Raw genomic sequence first — 17,559 nt, 5'->3', positions numbered from 1 at the left:
TCACACCTCTGGCTTGTACCTTGTAGATGGAGGATAGGCCTTGGTGTCTAGAGGTGGGGTACACACTGTGGGATTCCTAACCTCTGACAATCTACAGTATTAATATGGCTAGTCCAGCTCAGTTTGTGGTCAATGGTAACCTCCAGAATGGGAGATTCAGTGATGGTAATGCAATTGATTGCAGCCTTGATATCAAGTTCTGTCACTCATCTCATGTCTGGAATTCAGTGTTTTTGTTCATATTTGAACCAAAGCTGTAATGAAGTCAGGAGCTGAGTGACCCTGGCGGAACCCGAACTGGGCATCATTGAGCAGGTATTTGAGAGTTTCTACCAATTGTTACAACTGAGAGGTTTCCTAGGCCAATTCAAGGAGCATTTAAGTGTCACTGAAAAATGTGTTGCTGGAAAAGCGCAGCAGGTCAGGCAGCATCCAAGGAGCAGGACAATTGATGTTTCGGGCATAAGCCCTTCTTTAGGAATGAGGAGGGTGTGCCAAGGAGGCTAAGATAAAAGGTAGGGGGGGAGGGACTTGGGGGAGGGGTGTTGGGAATGCGATAGGTGGAAGGAGGTTAAGGTGAGGGTGATAGGCCGGAGACGGGGTGGGGGTGGAGAGGTCGGGAAGAAGATTGCAGGTCAAGAAGGCGGTGCTGAGTCCGAGGGTTGGGACTGAGATAAGGTGGGGGGGGAGGGGAAATGAGGAAGCTGGAGAAAAATCTGCATTCATTCCTTGTGGTTGAAGGGTTCCTAGGCGGAAGATGAGGCGCTCTTCCTCCAGGCGTCGTGTTGCCATGGTCTGGCAATGAAGGAGGCCAAGGACCTTCATGTCCTTGGCGGAATGGGAGGGGAAGTTGAAGTGTTCCGCCACGGGTCGGTTGGGTTGGTCGGTGCGGGTGTCCCAGAGGTGTTCTCTGAAACGTTCCGCAAGTAGGCAGCCTGTCTCCCCAATGTAGAGGAGGCCACATCGGGTGCAGCGGATGCAGTAAATGATGTGTGTGGAGGTGCAGGTGAATTTGTGATGGATATGGAAGGATCCCTTGGGGCCTTGGAGGGAAGTAAGGAGGGAGGTGTGGGCGCAAGTTTTGCATTTCTTGCGGTTGCAGGGGAAGGTGCTGGGAGTGGAGGTTGCGTTGGTGGGGGGGTGTGGACCTGACTGGGGAAGTCACAGAGGGAGTGGTCCTTCCAGAATGCTGACAGGGGAGGGGTGGAAAATATATCCTTGGTGGTGGGGTCTGTTTGGAGGTGGCGGAAATGACGACGGATGATACGATGTATCTGGAGGTTGGTGGGGTGGTAGGTGAGGACCAGTGGGGTTCTGTCCTGTCCTGTCTTCGCCTCCACGCCTAACTCCGCCCCCATGGAGGGATTTCCAGGATATTAACCAGTGACAGTGAAGGAACGGAACGACATATTTTCAAGTCAGGGTGGTGAGTGAGGGAAACTTGCAGGTGATAGTATTGGTATATATCTGCTGTCCTTGTCCTTCTCAATGGACGAGGTCGTGGGTTTGGAAGGTGCTGTCTCAGATGCCTTATCAAATTTCTCAGTGCATCTTACAGTTCACACACACTGCTGCTTGTGTGCACTGGATATTAATGCACTTTGACTTGTCTCCCCTCATTGGAAAAGCAATAATATACAGGTTGTCCTATTTTAACAGATATAGTGATGCATGAATTCTACTCACTGTTAGCCACATCAGTTGGTTTGGTGAAAATTGTCTCCTCAGGAACTGAAACTGTAACCTGAAATTGTCACACCTAGGATTTATTTAATATTGACAGCTCAATGAGGGATGTGATGGAAACTATTCATGTAATTGTCCCTCCGTTTTCACTCCTGCATTTATAGATTTTTTTTTTGTTTTGTTCTGCTCGAAACCTAAATCGGAGCAAATCAGTTCAATGCTTTGCTTAAATCAGGATGCTGGCTTTGTATTATCACTGCTCTTGACACTCGATCTGGCCGTGCATTTACATGCTGGGAGTAATGCTCATAACATTTCTTCAACCGTTGTACTAGTGTGTCTAATGTTAGATATTGTGTTGTAGGTAATCATGGAGTTAATCAGTTATTGCACAGGAGACATTTTCTTTTGCTGGTATCAGGATTAAATGGCTGACTGCAAGCATTGAATTAATTTAATCTGCTGGTGAATTATCCCATTTTAGGGACAGGACTAATAAGCAAGTGGGCAAAATAGCAGTAGGTCAAATACACTGTAGGGCATGCACTTAGGATTTAAAATAGAGGAGAATGTTCTCTAAATGCGACAAAATGTTGAATTGTAGATGGGGTACATTGACAGACAGTGTGAAATGCTAGTGAAATTATGTAAAAATCATTGAAACTGCTAATGGAATGTTGGCCATTATCTTGAGAGAATTGAAATGCAAAGGTTGGAAGTTAATGTTCCAGTTGTAGAAAGCTTGGGTTTGACTCTAATTGGAATTCTGGGTTCAGTTCTGACCTCTGGATGGAGATATTGGGGTAGGAGGGGGTGCACCACAGCTTCCCCAGTATGATCTCGGGATTGAAAGGATTAAATTCTCCGTATTAGTGATGTGGATGAGGCTTATCTTCCCCTGAGTTTAGATGTATGGGGTGATTTGATTTTAGTGTTCAATAGGATAAATGGAGAGAAATAATTTCCATTGCTGGAGAGAATTCAAAACAAGGAGACATAATTCCTGAACTGTCCTACTCTAATTGAAGCTATGTCAAAAAGCATTTCTTCTCGCAAACCTTGTGGAAACTGCTGGGGTGGGGGGGGGTTGGTGGGGAAGGGTGCGCTATGTCACAAAACAGGGCTCTCCTCCAGCCTGTGGCTGGGTGAAAGCACAGGGCCCGTCCGTGGTCTGTGGCTGGGTCTAGGCCTCGTTTCTGCTGTGCTGGCTGGGTCCAGGTTCTCATCTCTGGCCTTTTGGTTGGGTGAGGTCTCTTCTCCCCTGTCAGCCAAGTTAAAGGACAGGGCTGTTCTTGCCCTGTAAGCTGTGTCACACAGGCTTCCCGGTGAAATTCACTCCTGTCATGTTTCATTGAAACCCAGATATAAATGACTACGCCTCTGCTATTACTTAAGACCTGCACAGGCAGCGATAACTCCCAACTCTCAACAACATTGAATGGATCATCACTGGCAATGATGAATGCATACAATAGCTTCGGTCGTATTTAACAGCTTGGACCTTGAGTTACGTGTTGTGCTTTCTTCGGTACACCTAACACCATATCTTTTCTCCAAGATAATTTCTTTTGAGAAATGCACTATTCTTAGCTAACCTTCCAGTCTTACAAATTAGCAGTTAAAATTTCAATTTTACATGAAATTCAAATTTTGTCTCAATAGCAACTCAGTGAGTTGCGATATGAAAATACTATAAAATGAAAAATGTTGAGCATGAGATTTATTTCTTTTGAATGAAAGATGATGGCTGCAACTTGTGGCACCGTTTGAACTATGGGTGTATTGTAATACTTGTGCACAGAGAACTATCCACATTTTCACAGGCTTACCTCAATGATTCTGAAGTTTGGCTTTCAGAGAATCACAGAGTAAGGTCATTTAGCTCATCCAGTCTATGCTGGCTCCTTGATGGAGTGAGCGAATCAGTCCCATCCTCCTGTTTCCTCATAGACCTGCACTTTTAACCAATTCAAGGATTTGTTTAATTCCTTTTTGAATGTTGCTATTCAATTTGCCTATCAAGTAGCACATTCCAAATGCAGTAACTTATGGTTTAAAGATACGTTTCCTATCTCACCTCAGGATACTTTGCAAATCATTTGGAAAATGTGTCTGATTTCCAAAACTCCTGTGCTGGAAACAGTTTCTGCTGTTTTAAAACCACTCTTGATTTTAAACTTTGCTGTCAAATATCCTCTTAAATAGGGAGAGGCTGGGGCTATTTTCCCTGGAATGCCAGAGGCTGAGGGATGACTTTATAGAAGTTTATAAAATCATGAGGGGCATAGATAGGGTGAATAGGTAAGGTCTTTTCACCATAGTGGGAGAATCCAAAGCGAGAGGCCATAGGTTGAAGATGAAAGGAGAAGATTTAAAAGGCACGTGAGGGGCAACATTTTATGAAATAAGATGTCAAAAGAGGTGGTGGAAGCAGATACAATTACATTTAAAAGGCATCTGGATGGGTATATGAATAGGAAGGGTTTAGAGGGCTGAGTGCCAAATGCTGGTAAATGGGGCTAGATTAGGATGTCTGGTTCGTATGGATGAGTTGGACTGAAGGGTCTGTTTCCATGCTGTACAACTCTGGCTGTATAACTGTCTGTGATCAGTTTCTCTAATATCTGCACAAAACTGAAGCTCCATGACCCTGGTACCATTCTAGTGTATTTTCTCTGCACCCTCAGCAAACACGACAACAATTTATATTTGTATAGCACCTTCAATATTAATAAACTGTCTCATGAAATACAGGAGCATGACCAAACACATTGCACTGAACTACATAAAGGAGATATTGGAGCCAAAACTACGACTAAACGTTCGGTCAAAAGAGGTCATTTCTAAAAACGAAAGGGGCAGAGAGTTTTAAGGAGGAAATTCCAGAGTTTAGAACCAAAACTGCTGTGGGGCTTAGCCCACCAATGGTGGAGCAGTCAAAATTAGAAATGCAAAACCACCCAGAATTGGAGAAGCAGAGAGATCTTGGAGAGATCTAGGAAGTGAAAGAGACAGTTGAAGGTTAGTCATGGTGTACTGTCCAATACCTTGACACACTTTCTGAAGTCTGGTACCCAGAATTTGTCCCAACGCTCCAGCTATGCCTTATCAGTGATCTATAAAAGTTCAGTAAAACCTCCTTGGTTTTGTGTCCTGTGTCTCTATTATTGAAGCAAAGGACCTTAATATGCCACTTTTAGAGGCTCGTGTTCATAAATTCCAGACCTCCCTGAAGCCTTTAACATTTGTAGAATTTAGTTTAAAAACATAAAGACAATGGAGCTAGCATGAGTGGACCATTCATCCCTCCAATTGTGCTTTGCCATTCAATAAAATCATGGCTGACTGGATTAGGACAGAGCTCCCCTCCCCTTGTACCCACTGACCCTCACCATTTCCTTTGATCCTTGTGAAAACTTCAGAAATAAGACAACAAGAGTCCAGAGACAGAAGTGCCTGTTAGGGTGAAAGGCAAGATTTGGAAGTGTAGGGAATGCTGGATGACCAGAGAAATGGAGGTTTTGGTCAGGAAAAAGAAGAAACCTATATCGGGTACAGACAGCAGAGATTGAGAGAATCCTTAGAGTGTATAAAGGCTAGACTTAAGAGGGAAATCAGTATGGCAAAAAGGGGACATGAGATAGCTTTGGAAAATAGGGTTAAAGAGAATCCAAAGGGATTTTATCAATACATTAAGGACAAAATGGTAATAGGGAGAGAATAGGACTGCTTTAAAATCAGCAAGGCAGCCTATATGTGGAACCACAAGAGATGGAGGAGATACTTAACGAGTCTTTTGCATCAGTGTTTACTGTGGAGAAGGACATGGAAGATATAGAATGTGGGAAAATAGATGGTGACATCTTAAAAAATGTCCCTATTACAGAGAAGGAGGTGCAAGATGTCTTAAAGTACAAAAGGTGGATGAGTTCCCAAGACCTGATCAGTCATATCTGAGAAGCATGTGGGAAGCTAGGGAAGTGATTACGAGGGCCCTTACTGAGATATTTGTAACATTGATAGGCACAGGTGAGATGCCAGAAGACTGGATGTTGGCTAACGTGGTATGTTAAAACTAAGAGATTTGTGGTCACTGGACCCAAAATGCGCTCTGACTGAAACTTCAGTCACTTGCCCGATTTCATTTCCTAAGAGGAGGTCCGTGTTGCACCGTCCTGATTTAGGAAACTTACTTGGACGCATTTAGAACATAGAACATAGAACATAGAACATTACAGCGCAGTACAGGCCCTTCGGCCCTCGATGTTGCGCCGATCAAAGCACCCCTAACCTACACTAAGCCACTATCCTGCATATACCTATCCAATGCCCGCTTAAATACCCATAAAGAGGGAGAGTCCACTACTGCTACTGGCAGGGCATTCCATGAACTTACGACTCGCTGAGTAAAGAACCTACCCCTAACATCAGTCCTATATCTACCCCCCCTTAATTTAAAGCTATGCCCCCTTGTAATAGCTGACTCCATACGTGGAAAAAGGTTCTCACTGTCAACCCGATCTAACCCCCTAATCATCTTGTACACCTCTATCAAATCACCCCTAAACCTTCTTTTCTCCAATGAAAAGAACCCCAAGTGCCTCAGCCTTTCCTCATAGGATTTTCCTACCATACCAGGCAACATCCTGGTAAACTTCCTCTGCACCCGTTCCAGTGCCTCCACATCCTTCCTATAGTATGGCGACCAAAACTGCACACAATATTCCAGATGCGGCCGCACCAGAGTCTTATACAACTGCAGCATGACCTCAGGACTTCGGAACTCAATTCCTCTACCAATAAAAGCCAGTACGCCATATGCCTTCTTCACTGCACTATTTACCTGGGTGGCAACTTTCAGAGATCTGTGTACATGGACACCAAGATCCCTCTGCTCTTCCACACTACCAAGTAGTCTACCATTAGCCCAGTAATCCATCTTTTTATTACTCTTACCAAAGTGAATCACTTCACACTTAGCTACATTGAACTCCATTTGCCACCTTTCTGCCCAGCTCTGCAGCTTCTCTATATCCCGCTGTAACCTGCCATATCCTTCCTCACTGTCTACAACTCCTCCGACTTTCGTATCATCCGCAAACTTGCTCACCCAACCTTCTAACCCTTCCTCCAGGTCATTTATAAAAATGACAAACAGCAATGGTCCCAAAACAGATCCTTGCGGAACACCGCTAGTGACGGCACTCCAAGATGAACCTTTGCCATCAACTACTACCCTCTGTCTTCTTCCAGAGAGCCAATTCCTAATCCAAACCTCCAACTCACCTTCAATGCCATATCTCTGTATTTTCTGCAGTAGCCTACCATGGGGGACCTTATCAAACGCCTTACTAAAATCCATATATACCACATCTACCGCTTTCCCCTCATCTACCTCCTTAGTCACCTTCTCAAAGAATTCAATAAGGTTTGTGAGGCACGACCTGCCCTTCACAAAACCATGCTGACTATCCTTGATCACATCACTCTTATCCAGATGTGCATAAATCCTATCCCTTACAATTCTCTCTAAGACTTTGCCCACAACAGAAGTGAGACTCACTGGCCTATAGTTACTAGGATTATCCCTACTCCCCTTCTTGAACAAGGGAACCACGTTTGCTAGCCTCCAGTCCTCTGGCACTACTCCTGTCGACAAAGAGGACGCAAAAATCAAGGCCAATGGCTCTGCAATCTCCTCCCTTGCTTCCCAGAGAATCCTAGGATAAATACCATCAGGCCCAGGGGACTTATCTATTTTCACCCTTGCCAGAATTTCCAACACCTCTTCTCTACATATCTCAAAGCCATCCATTCTACTTATTTGTGCCTCAGTATTTATATCGACAACAATGTCCTGTTCCTGAGTGAATACTGACGAAAAGTATTCATTCAGCGCCTCCCCAATCTCTTCAGCCTCCACACGCAACTTCCCATTACTATCCTCGATTGGACCTATTCCTTCCCTAGTCATTCTTTTATTCCTAACATACCTATAGAAAGCCTTAGGGTTTTCCCTAATCCTACCAACTAAGGACCTTTCATGTCCCCTCCTTGCTGCTCTTAGCTCTCTCTTCAGGTCCTTCCGGGCTACCTTATAACTCTCAATTGCCCCTATTGAACCTTCACGCCTCATCTTTACAAAGGCCGCCCTCTTCCGTTTAACAAGGGATTCCAACTCCTTATTAAACCACGGCTCCCTCACACGACCCTTTCCTCCCTGCCTGATAGGTACGTACATATCAAGGACACTCAATAGTTGCTCCTTGAACAAGTTCCACATATCAATTACGCTCTTGCCTTGGAATCTACTTTTCCAATCCACACATCCTAAGTCATGCCTCAACGCATCATAATTTCCCTGCCCCCAGCTATAACTCTTGCCCTGTAGTACACACTTATCCCTCTCCATCACAAGAGTAAAAATCACCGAATTGTGGTCACTGTCCCCAAAGTGCTCACCTACCTCTAGTTCTAATACCTGGCCTGGTTCGTTACCCAGAACCAAATCCAGTATGGCCTCACCTCTTGTAGGCTTATCTACATATTGTGTCAGGAAACTCTCCTGCACACATTGCACAAACACTGACCCATCTAACGAACTTGAGCTATAGCTTTCCCAATCAATATCAGGAAAGTTAAAGTCTCCCATAACAATCACCCTATTACTGTCGCTCTTCTCCTGAATCATCTTCGCAATCCTTTCTTCAACGATTCTAGGACTATTAGGAGGCCTGTAAAAGACTCCTAACAGGGTGACCTCACCTCTCCTATTCCTAACCTCCACCCAAACTACCTCAGATGGCAAATCTTTGTCCATCTTCCTTTCCACCGCTGTAATACTATCTTTGACAAGCAAAGCCACACCCCCCCCTCTTTTGCCCCCACCTCTGACCCTACTAAAACATTTAAACCCTGGAACCTGCAACAGCCAATCCTGTCCCTGATCTAGCCATGTCTCCGTAATAGCCACAACATCGAAGTCCCAGGTACCAACCCACGCTGCGAGTTCACCTACCTTATTTCGTATACTTCTGGCATTAAAGTACACACACTTCAAGCCACTCTTCTGTTTACAGGCACCCTCCTTTAAGATTGATGCCATATTCCTAACCTCCCTACACTCCAGGTCCTGCACCCTAAACTACAGTCTGGGTTCCCATGCCCCTGCAGAGTTAGTTTAAACCCCCCCCAAGAGCACTAGCAAACCTCCCCCCAAGGATACTGGTGCCCCTCAGGTTCAGGTGCAGACCATCCTGTTTATAGAGGTCCCACCTTCCCCAGAAAGAACCCCAGTTATCCAAGTACCGAAATCCCTCCCTCCTGCACCATCCCTGTAGCCACGCATTTAACTCTTCTCTCTCCCTATTCCTCGACTCTCTATCACGTGGCACGGGTAACAAACCAGAGACAACAACTCTGTTCGTTCTAACTCTGAGCTTCCAACCTAGCTCCCTAAAAGCCTGTCTAACATCCTCAGCCCCCCTCCTACCTATGTCATTGGTGCCAATATGGACCACGACTTCAGGCTGCTCCCCCTCCCCCTTAAGGACCCGGAAAACACGATCAGAGACATCACGTACCCTTGCACCTGGGAGGCAACATACCAAACGTGAGTCTCTCTCGTTCCCACAAAACCGCCTATCTGTGCCCCGAACTATCGAGTCCCCAATTATTATTGCTCTGCTCTTCTCCACCCTTCCCTTCTGAGTAGCGGGGACAGGCTCCGTGCCAGAGGCCTGAGCCCCGTTACTTACCCCTGGTAAGTCGTCCCCCCCACAAGTATCCAAAACGGTATACTTGTTCTTGAGGGGAACGACCACAGGGGGTCCCTGCACTGGCTGCTTCCTCCCAGTCCCCCTCACTGTCACCCATCTATCTGCCATCTTTGGAGTTACTACTTCCCTATAGCTCCGATCTATGACCCCCTCTGCCTCCCGAATGATCCGAAGTTCATCCAACTCCAGCTCCAGTTCCCTAACACGGTCTTGGAGGAGCTGGAGATGGGTGCACTTCCTGCAAGTGTAATCAGCAGGGACGTCCATGGCATCCCTCACCTCATACATGTTGCAGGAGGAACATTGCACTGCCTTCACTGCCATCCCTCTAAAGCTAACCTTTATTTTAAACAAAAAACTGGGTCTAAAGAATACAACAAGCAAAATTCGGCACTTACCTCCTTACCACAACGGATCTTATTATTAGGTTAGAGGAGGAGGGCGGGTGGGAGGCACTACCTCCGTAGTGCCTCGGGTTCTTCAGCTGCGCGCTTTTAAAGGGGAAACAAACCTACCCAGGTAAGCTTACGCACTACCTGCTTCCGGGTCTAGGCTGCCTCTCTGGTCGTCGTCACTTCCCCCTGCTGCTCCCGCTCTTTCTGTGAAGAGAGTGAAAAAAAAACACCGCTGCCCGCTACCGGTAAGTACTTTTAAAACAAACAGTCTTACCTGAGCTGCTGCTCGCACTCAAAATGACCGTTTGACAAATTCCACCCCATCTGGGCCTTTTACACTCTGAGTGGCCTAGTCAATACAGAGGAAATTGAAATCTCCAACTAATACTACTCTATCATTCCTCCAGGTATCTGCAATCTCTCTATACATCTGTTCCTCTAGGGCTCGCTGGCTATTTGGGGGCCTATAATACAGCCCCAACAAAATCACCATGCCCTTTTTTGTTCCTAAGTTCTAACTATTTGGCCTCATTTGATGACCCCTTAAGAATGTCTTCTCAAAGACAACTCCGTTATCAAAAGGCCAACTCTTTCTCCTTGCTTAATTATACTTTATCATGCTTGTAGCTTCTGTATCCTGGAACATTGAGCAGCCAGGTTTGTGTTATAACTATAAAATCCCAGTCCCTAGAGCGAATCCATGCTCTGAGCTCATCTGCCTTACTAGTCAGGCCTCCTGCATTGAAATAAATGCCCTTTAAACCAGTTCCTCCCTTGACTGTGCCCCTGAATATCCTGAATAGTAAATTTGCTCTCAATGGCTATTGTATTTTACCCTTATTTCTCGATGGCCCCTCTCTTATTCAGAGTCCCATACCCCTGTCAAACTAGTTAAATCCTCCTGGGTAATACTATCAAATCTCCCCGTAAGGGTATTGGACTCCATCCGGTTCAAGTACAACACCGTTCCTCTTGTAAAGGGATAGGGTAACCTCTAGCCCAGAAGAGATCCCAATGATCCCAAGAACTGAAAACCCTTCCCCTACACCAGCTCCTCAGCCACGCATTCATCTGGCCTATCTTTCTATTTTTATTCTCACTGGCCCATGGCACTGGGAGTAATCTGGATATCATTAATCTTGAGGTCCTGCTTTTTAACTTCTTACCTAACTCCCTTTACTCATTTCAAAGGACCCCATCTTTTGTCTACCTCTCTTTTGTGCCAATGTGCACAATGACCTGTGGCTGCTCACCCTTCCCCTTCAGAATGTTGTACAACCGCTCAGAGACATTCTTTACCCTGGTACCCAGAGGCAACACACCATCCTGGTGTTCTCATCTGCAGCCACAGAATCTCCTGTCTGTTGTCCTCACAACTGAGTCTCCTATCAGTATTGCTCTGTCTGACTACACCCTTTCCTTGTGAGCCTCACAGCTTGGCACAGTGCTACTGACCTGACTGCTGCTGCTAGCCCCTCAAAAATATCCAAGGCGGTATCCGTGATATTGAGGGGAATGCATTATCTTTCTCCCTAACCCCCCCGACTTCTTCTGGTGGTCACCCAGCTACCTGCACCTTAGGATTGACCACTTCACTATAGCTCTTTTCAATGATGTTCCCTGCACCCTGGATGGTCCTGAGTACATCCAGCTCCCAAATATGATCTGTCAGGAGCTGCAGCCAGGTGTACCTCTCACACCCGTAGCCACTAAGGATCATGGAAATCTCCCTGATCACCTGCATTCTGCAAGAGGAGCATGCCACTGCCCTAACTGCCATCCCTACTGCTTTCAGTCTCGACAGGAAGAAAGTAGAGTTAAAAACCTCTGCTCAGCCTCCTCATGCCAAAGCCTCTTAACTAACTCTAATATCAGCCCACTGTCTTAATGGTTGCTCCCTTGTACACCTTTACCTTACCAGTTGTCTGCTTTACAGAGCCTTTTTATCAATCACTTTTTTTAAATTTCAAAAATATACTTTATTCATAAAATATTTTGATGATCTGTACAATTAGTTCATGCCATACATATGTAAACATTCCATTTCTTTGCACACAGGGACAGAGTAATCATTCATATATACTGGTCTGTACGATTACTATCCACATATTTAGCTGGGAGTTCAGTGGAGCCCCCTTAATGCGTCAGCCTCCTGTGCTTAGGCAGGCAGACGTTACATGGCGGTCTTTCCTCACCACGCCTTGGCAGCAGCTGTCCCAAACTTCAGCGCGTCTCTCAACCCGTAGTCCTGGACCTTGGAATGTGCCAGTCTGCAACACTCAATCGGGGTCAATATATCCCTGGTGGTGGAGTCTGTTTGGAGGTGGCGGAAATGACGATGGATGATACGATGTATATGGAGGTTGGTAGGGTGGTAGGTGAGGACCAGTGGGGTTCTGTCCTGGTGGCGATTGGAGGGGTGGGGCTCAAGGGCGGAGGAGTGGGAAGTGGAGGAGATGCGGTGGAGAGCATCGTCGATCACTCTGGGGGGATATTGCGGTCTTTGAAGAAGGTGGCCATCTGGGTTGTTCAGTATTGGAACTGGTCCTCCTGGGAGCAGATGCGGCGGAGATGAAGGAATTGGGAATATGGGATGGCGCCCCTCCAATTGCCAGCAGGACAGAACCCCACTGGTCCTCACCTACCACCCCATCAACCTCCATATACATCGCCACCTCCAAATGGACCCCACCACCAGGGATATATTTCCCTCCCCTCCCCTATCAGTGTTCCGAAAAGACCACTCCCTCCGTGACTCCCTTGTCAGGTCCGTATCCCCCACCAACCCAACCTCCTCTCCTGGCACCTTCCCCTGCAACTGCAACAAATGCAAAACTTGTGCCCACACCTCCCCCCTTACTTCCCTCCAAGGCCCCAAGGGATCCTTCCATATCCGCCATAAATTCACCTGCACCTCCACACACATCATTTACTGCATCCGCTGCACCTGATGTGGCCTCCTCTATATTGGGGAAACAGGCCGCCTACTTGCGGAATGATTCAGAGAACACCTCTGGGACACCCGCACTGACCAACCCAACCGCCCCGTGGCTCAACACTTCAACTCCCCCTCCCACTTCACCAAGGACATGCAGGTCCTTGGACTCCTCCATCGCCAGACCATGGCAACACGACGCCTGGAGGAAGAGCGCCTCATCTTCCGCCTACGAGCCCTCCAACCACAAGGGATGAATGCAGATTTCTCCAGCTTCCTCATTTCCCCTCCCCCCACCTTATCTCAGTCCCAACCCTCGGACTCAGCTCCGCCTTCTTGACCTGCAATCATCTTCCCGACCTCTCCGCCCCCACCGCCTCTCCGGCCTATCACCCTCACCTTAACCTCCTCCCACTTATCACATTCCCAACGCCCCTCCCCCAAGTCCCTCCTCCCTACCTTTTATCTTAGCCTGGTTGGCACACCTTCCTCATTCCTGAAGAAGGGCTTATGCCCAAAATGTCGATTCTCCTGCTCCTTGGATTCTCCCTGACCTGTTGCGCTTTTCCAGCAACACACTTTTCAGCTACTGATCTCCAGCATCTGCAGTCCTCACTTTCTCCTACCAGGTTCTTTCTGACCTACTGTACAGTTGTGATGATTGTAGCGATGTCTCCCAGAAATCTGCTGTAATGACTAATAGCTACCCTCTGATTTGCTGCCCTTCTTTGCAAAATCATGGAGGAGGTCCTACAGAGGTCTCTTTCTACCATTGTGATGACTGTGGCAATGTCTCCCAGAATTCCGATGTGATGACTGTTGACCAACCTCTGATTCACTGGGAGAATGCAATGGAGTCTTTACAGGAAGCAGGGGCAAGGATGTAAAGTCCAGATGGCTGTGGGGGTTGGTGGGTTTAAAGTGAATAATAGTGGCCAGTTTATCCCCAGAAATGGAAATAGAGATGTTGAGGAAATAGAGGAGTCAGATAGACTAGTTCCCATTTACAAATCTATGTTGTCGCTGCTTCATTGTGTTCTGATTTTCTAAGCATTCAGTTGCTACTTGCTGAATAATGGATTCAGGTCTTAGGCTAACTGGCGTGTAATTCTACAATAATGTCGTGACCCTGGTAGAAATAGTGCACTGGAAATCAAATCTTGTTATTCTGCCAGCTGTTACAAATGGAAAACACAACTAATTAACCAAGCTGTTAAAATAATGTCTGACTCTATTTTATTTAGGATAAAAAAAGCTCAACCAAGTTTTGTCACTTAACAAGAATCAATGATTGATATTGTTATGCTCCCAGCTGATGTTACTCCTGGGCAAATCAGATCCCAGGATGAAATTTGGCTTTGTAGACCACCTACCTGTTAATTTAGCATGATGGCCTTTCACTGAAACAAGAGCACATCAGGCAACATATTTAGTTTTAGCAATCGGACAGATGTGTATTACACAAATGAAACAGAAAAATAGATGACCTAACCTAAGCTATCTAGTTAAAGCACTGATTGGAAGAGGTTTGGGAGCAGATTTGTAGCTCGGGTGCTCGTTGTTATGGTTCTGTTCGCCAAGTTGGAAATTTGTCTTGCAAACATTTCGTCCCCTGTCTAGGTGACATCCTCAGTGCTTGGGAGCCTCCTGTGAAGCGCTTCACAGGAGGTTCCCAAGCACTGAGGATGTCACCTAGACAGGGGACGAAACGTTTGCAAGACAAATTCCCAGCTCAGCGAACAGAACCACAACACTGATTGGAAGATCTCAAAGCACACGGCTGAACAAATCCCATCTATTCCCCAGCACTACCACATTACATTTAGTAAAGATCCAGAGAAAATTTCCTTCCCTGTCCGTACTGTAGTTTTGGCTTAGCTGTTTATTTGGATTTCTCGTCCTGTGAGCTGTGAAGCTTTTCCTTTGATTGCTCACGCAACCCGAGAGCTTAGATTTTCTCAGTTTTGAATAGCCAATGCTGATTTATAACCAAACACTCCTGGTCTGGAAGTTCTGGAAGTACCTGATGTCCTAAACTGCTCTGCTCAATCTCCTTTTTGTTGGAGAGGCTGTACTTACTCTACCACAGTCAGGTCTCTTTCAAACTGAATCTCAAAACTTTAGAACTAGACTTAAACAAAGAAGAATTGCTCATCCTAGCATCTGCTAAAGGTAATGGCTCTTCTGTTGTAAACCCCCAATATATACAAACTTCCATTAACACCTCAGGGGTCCTTGTGGTCAACTGTTCTCTGACACGTATTAGTTTTAAAATCATGGTTCTGAAAAGATTGACCTCCTTTAATTTTTAAATAGACCAGTGCCCATATACCACTACTTTGAACTCTAAACACTTAAAAATGATTACTATGTATAAATCTCACATTTCACTACAATTCATTCCAAAGAATCAATCCTCCAATATGTGGCAAAAATAAATTACTAATTAGTAATATACATACTTAAAATGTAAACTCTTCAAATATAAGCACATTTTCACCTGTTTGTTCACATATGAGATGAATAGGACAGAAAAAAGAAACTTTTTATTTCCGGGAATGTTATGGGTGAGAGAATCTCAGCAAAATGTCTGTGCGTCAGACTTTCAAACATCCAGATGGTTTCCTCGCAGTTTTTGTTTTGGCAATGAAACCACTGTGTTGATGATTGTAATGATCCCCAATTCAATAACATGTCAGTTAGACCAATGTCTTAGGAGTTTCTTTTTGCTATATCTTTGAGTATTACTTCTGTTCCACGTGTGTGTGTGTGTGGGGAAGGGGGGAGGGGAAGGAAGAGAGAGAGACAGTGGTTAGCACTGCTGCCTCACAGCACCATGGACCCCGGTTTGATTCTACCCTTGGGTGACTGTCTGTGCTGAGTTTGCACATTTTCCCTGTGTGGGTGTGACGATGCTGCTCCTTTAACAAGGTTATACTGCCCTTGACTTTTTTTTTCAGCGTAGGGGTCTTAAAAGCAGCGATTCTGAAATGTCTGGGTTTAACTACTTGAGAATGCTTTCAAATTTAAAAAAACACTTGTATAATGAAAGGGGAGTGGCCAACTCTCCCAGCGTAGCTTTTCTCTATTTTGATTTGGTTTGTTTTGGATTTTAGCAGTCTTGTTATTCAGTGAGCTGTGAAGCTGCTGGACCCAAGGAAGCAGGTCTCTTGGTGAACTTCCCTCTCTCTGACCTCTCTCCTGTATGACCCTGTGTTTGCTTTTTCCTTTTTTTTTGCCAAGGGGTGTATATGGAGATTGTTGCAGGAATTTGGACCAAAGTTGAGATCGTCTGTTGGGTTTTCGGATAAGTTGTTATTTTGTATTCTGTTTTGTTTGTTTTTCATTTGGTATTCTTGCAAATAAATTCTGTTTTGCTTAAAACTTAAGTTGCATCATCCTTGGAAAATCCACTTTATACCTGCTTAAAACTAGCAAAGTTAGGGTCCAGGCTCCTACTTTGAAATGTTTTGAGAAGGGGTATGGCCTGGTCCATAACAGTGGGTTTCTGCTGGGTGCTCCGGTTTCCCCTCTCAGTCCAAACATGTGCAAATGAGGTGAGTTGGCCGTGCTAAATTGCCCATAGGGTTCACAGATGTGTAGGTTAAGAATGTAAGCCATGGAAAACACAGCGTTACAGGGATAGGGGATGGGTCTGGTGGGATGGAAGGTTGATGTGGAATTGTTTGACCGAATGGCCTGATTCCACACTTTAATGATTCTAAGAAAATCTGGAACAGTTTCTCCATTCAGATGTGGCATTAATTACCCAATTGGAAGAAGAAGCCAACGGAATATGGTCGGGTTTGCTTTCTGCTTTCAGTTCAGGAAAGAACTGAACGAATGAAGGGCCCGAGAGTCAGACTGTCAGCTAGTTTGAACACCTCCATGGCCATCACACATTTTGAGGGAGTACCTGATCGGAAACCCTCTAACCCACAGGTGTGGACAATGCCATTTGCCCCAGGATTATTGAAAGAAGAATTTATTGAAGAGCATTTGTATAATTAATTACTGTGTGCAGCAACAAGAAAGCCTGGTCTTGAAATCATTGCCCCCATTGTCCCCCGTGAGTCCATTGCTCTTTGATTTCAGTGTCTTCATGCTGTCTAATGCTGAGCATCATCTCTTTCTCTTTCTACTGTCTTACAGAAAGTGATAATGAACTGTCGAGTGGCACTGGGGACGTTTCCAAGGACTGCCCGGAGAAAATTCTGGAATCGTGGGGGGAGTTGCTGCACAGATGGTGAGTACTGTAATTATCCAGGAAGAAGTGAATCTGCTTTCTACTGCAAAACATGTTTATTGCATGTTTAAAAACATCATGTATTTCCTTTGGTTTGCACACTATCATTGTTGGTAAAGCAAGTGATTGGAGAAATGAAACGATATGTTGCTTTCCACTGAAATGTGTTGGAGGTGTTTGAGTCCCAGCTCTGCCTTACCTGCTTTTTCCCTATTTTCTTGCCCTCTGTCTCTCTTAGACCTCTCCCTTGCACCTTCCTCTTTCTTTTGCTTTTGGCCTTGTTCTTTATCCTACTCACTTTCTCTCTCACATCTTGCTTAATTACATTCACCACTATCTTTCTGCCCTGTGCTCTCCCTCTGCATTATTCACCCTGTGCACATCCTTTGTAGTTGGCCCCAGCGTTAAAGCCACACTTGTCCATCACCAGTGCTCTCTGTACACTCCCACACACATTCTGCCCCCACATTCATCCTGCCCTTCTCTCATTTGCCATCGTTTTGATTTGACAACCTCATG

General features: G+C 45.5%; 1 protein-coding gene across 3 annotated transcripts in view; it reads left to right on the top strand.

Moving 5' to 3' along the window:
* Positions 1–17,559, top strand: part of LOC140479548 (rab GTPase-activating protein 1-like) — a 506,221-nt gene that overhangs the window by 199,928 nt on the left and 288,734 nt on the right. For all 3 annotated transcript variants that reach the window (XM_072573350.1, XM_072573351.1, XM_072573352.1), the window contains one exon: positions 16,947–17,040. In XM_072573350.1, coding sequence (XP_072429451.1) covers positions 16,947–17,040 — 94 coding nt within the window. The remainder of the gene's footprint in view (positions 1–16,946; positions 17,041–17,559) is intronic.

The sequence above is a fragment of the Chiloscyllium punctatum genome, chromosome 7 (assembly GCF_047496795.1).
Source record: "Chiloscyllium punctatum isolate Juve2018m chromosome 7, sChiPun1.3, whole genome shotgun sequence".
In the NCBI taxonomy this organism is placed as follows: domain Eukaryota; kingdom Metazoa; phylum Chordata; class Chondrichthyes; order Orectolobiformes; family Hemiscylliidae; genus Chiloscyllium; species Chiloscyllium punctatum.
The sequence above is the reverse complement of the archived record's forward strand: the minus strand, read 5'-3'. Positions and strand labels throughout refer to the sequence as shown.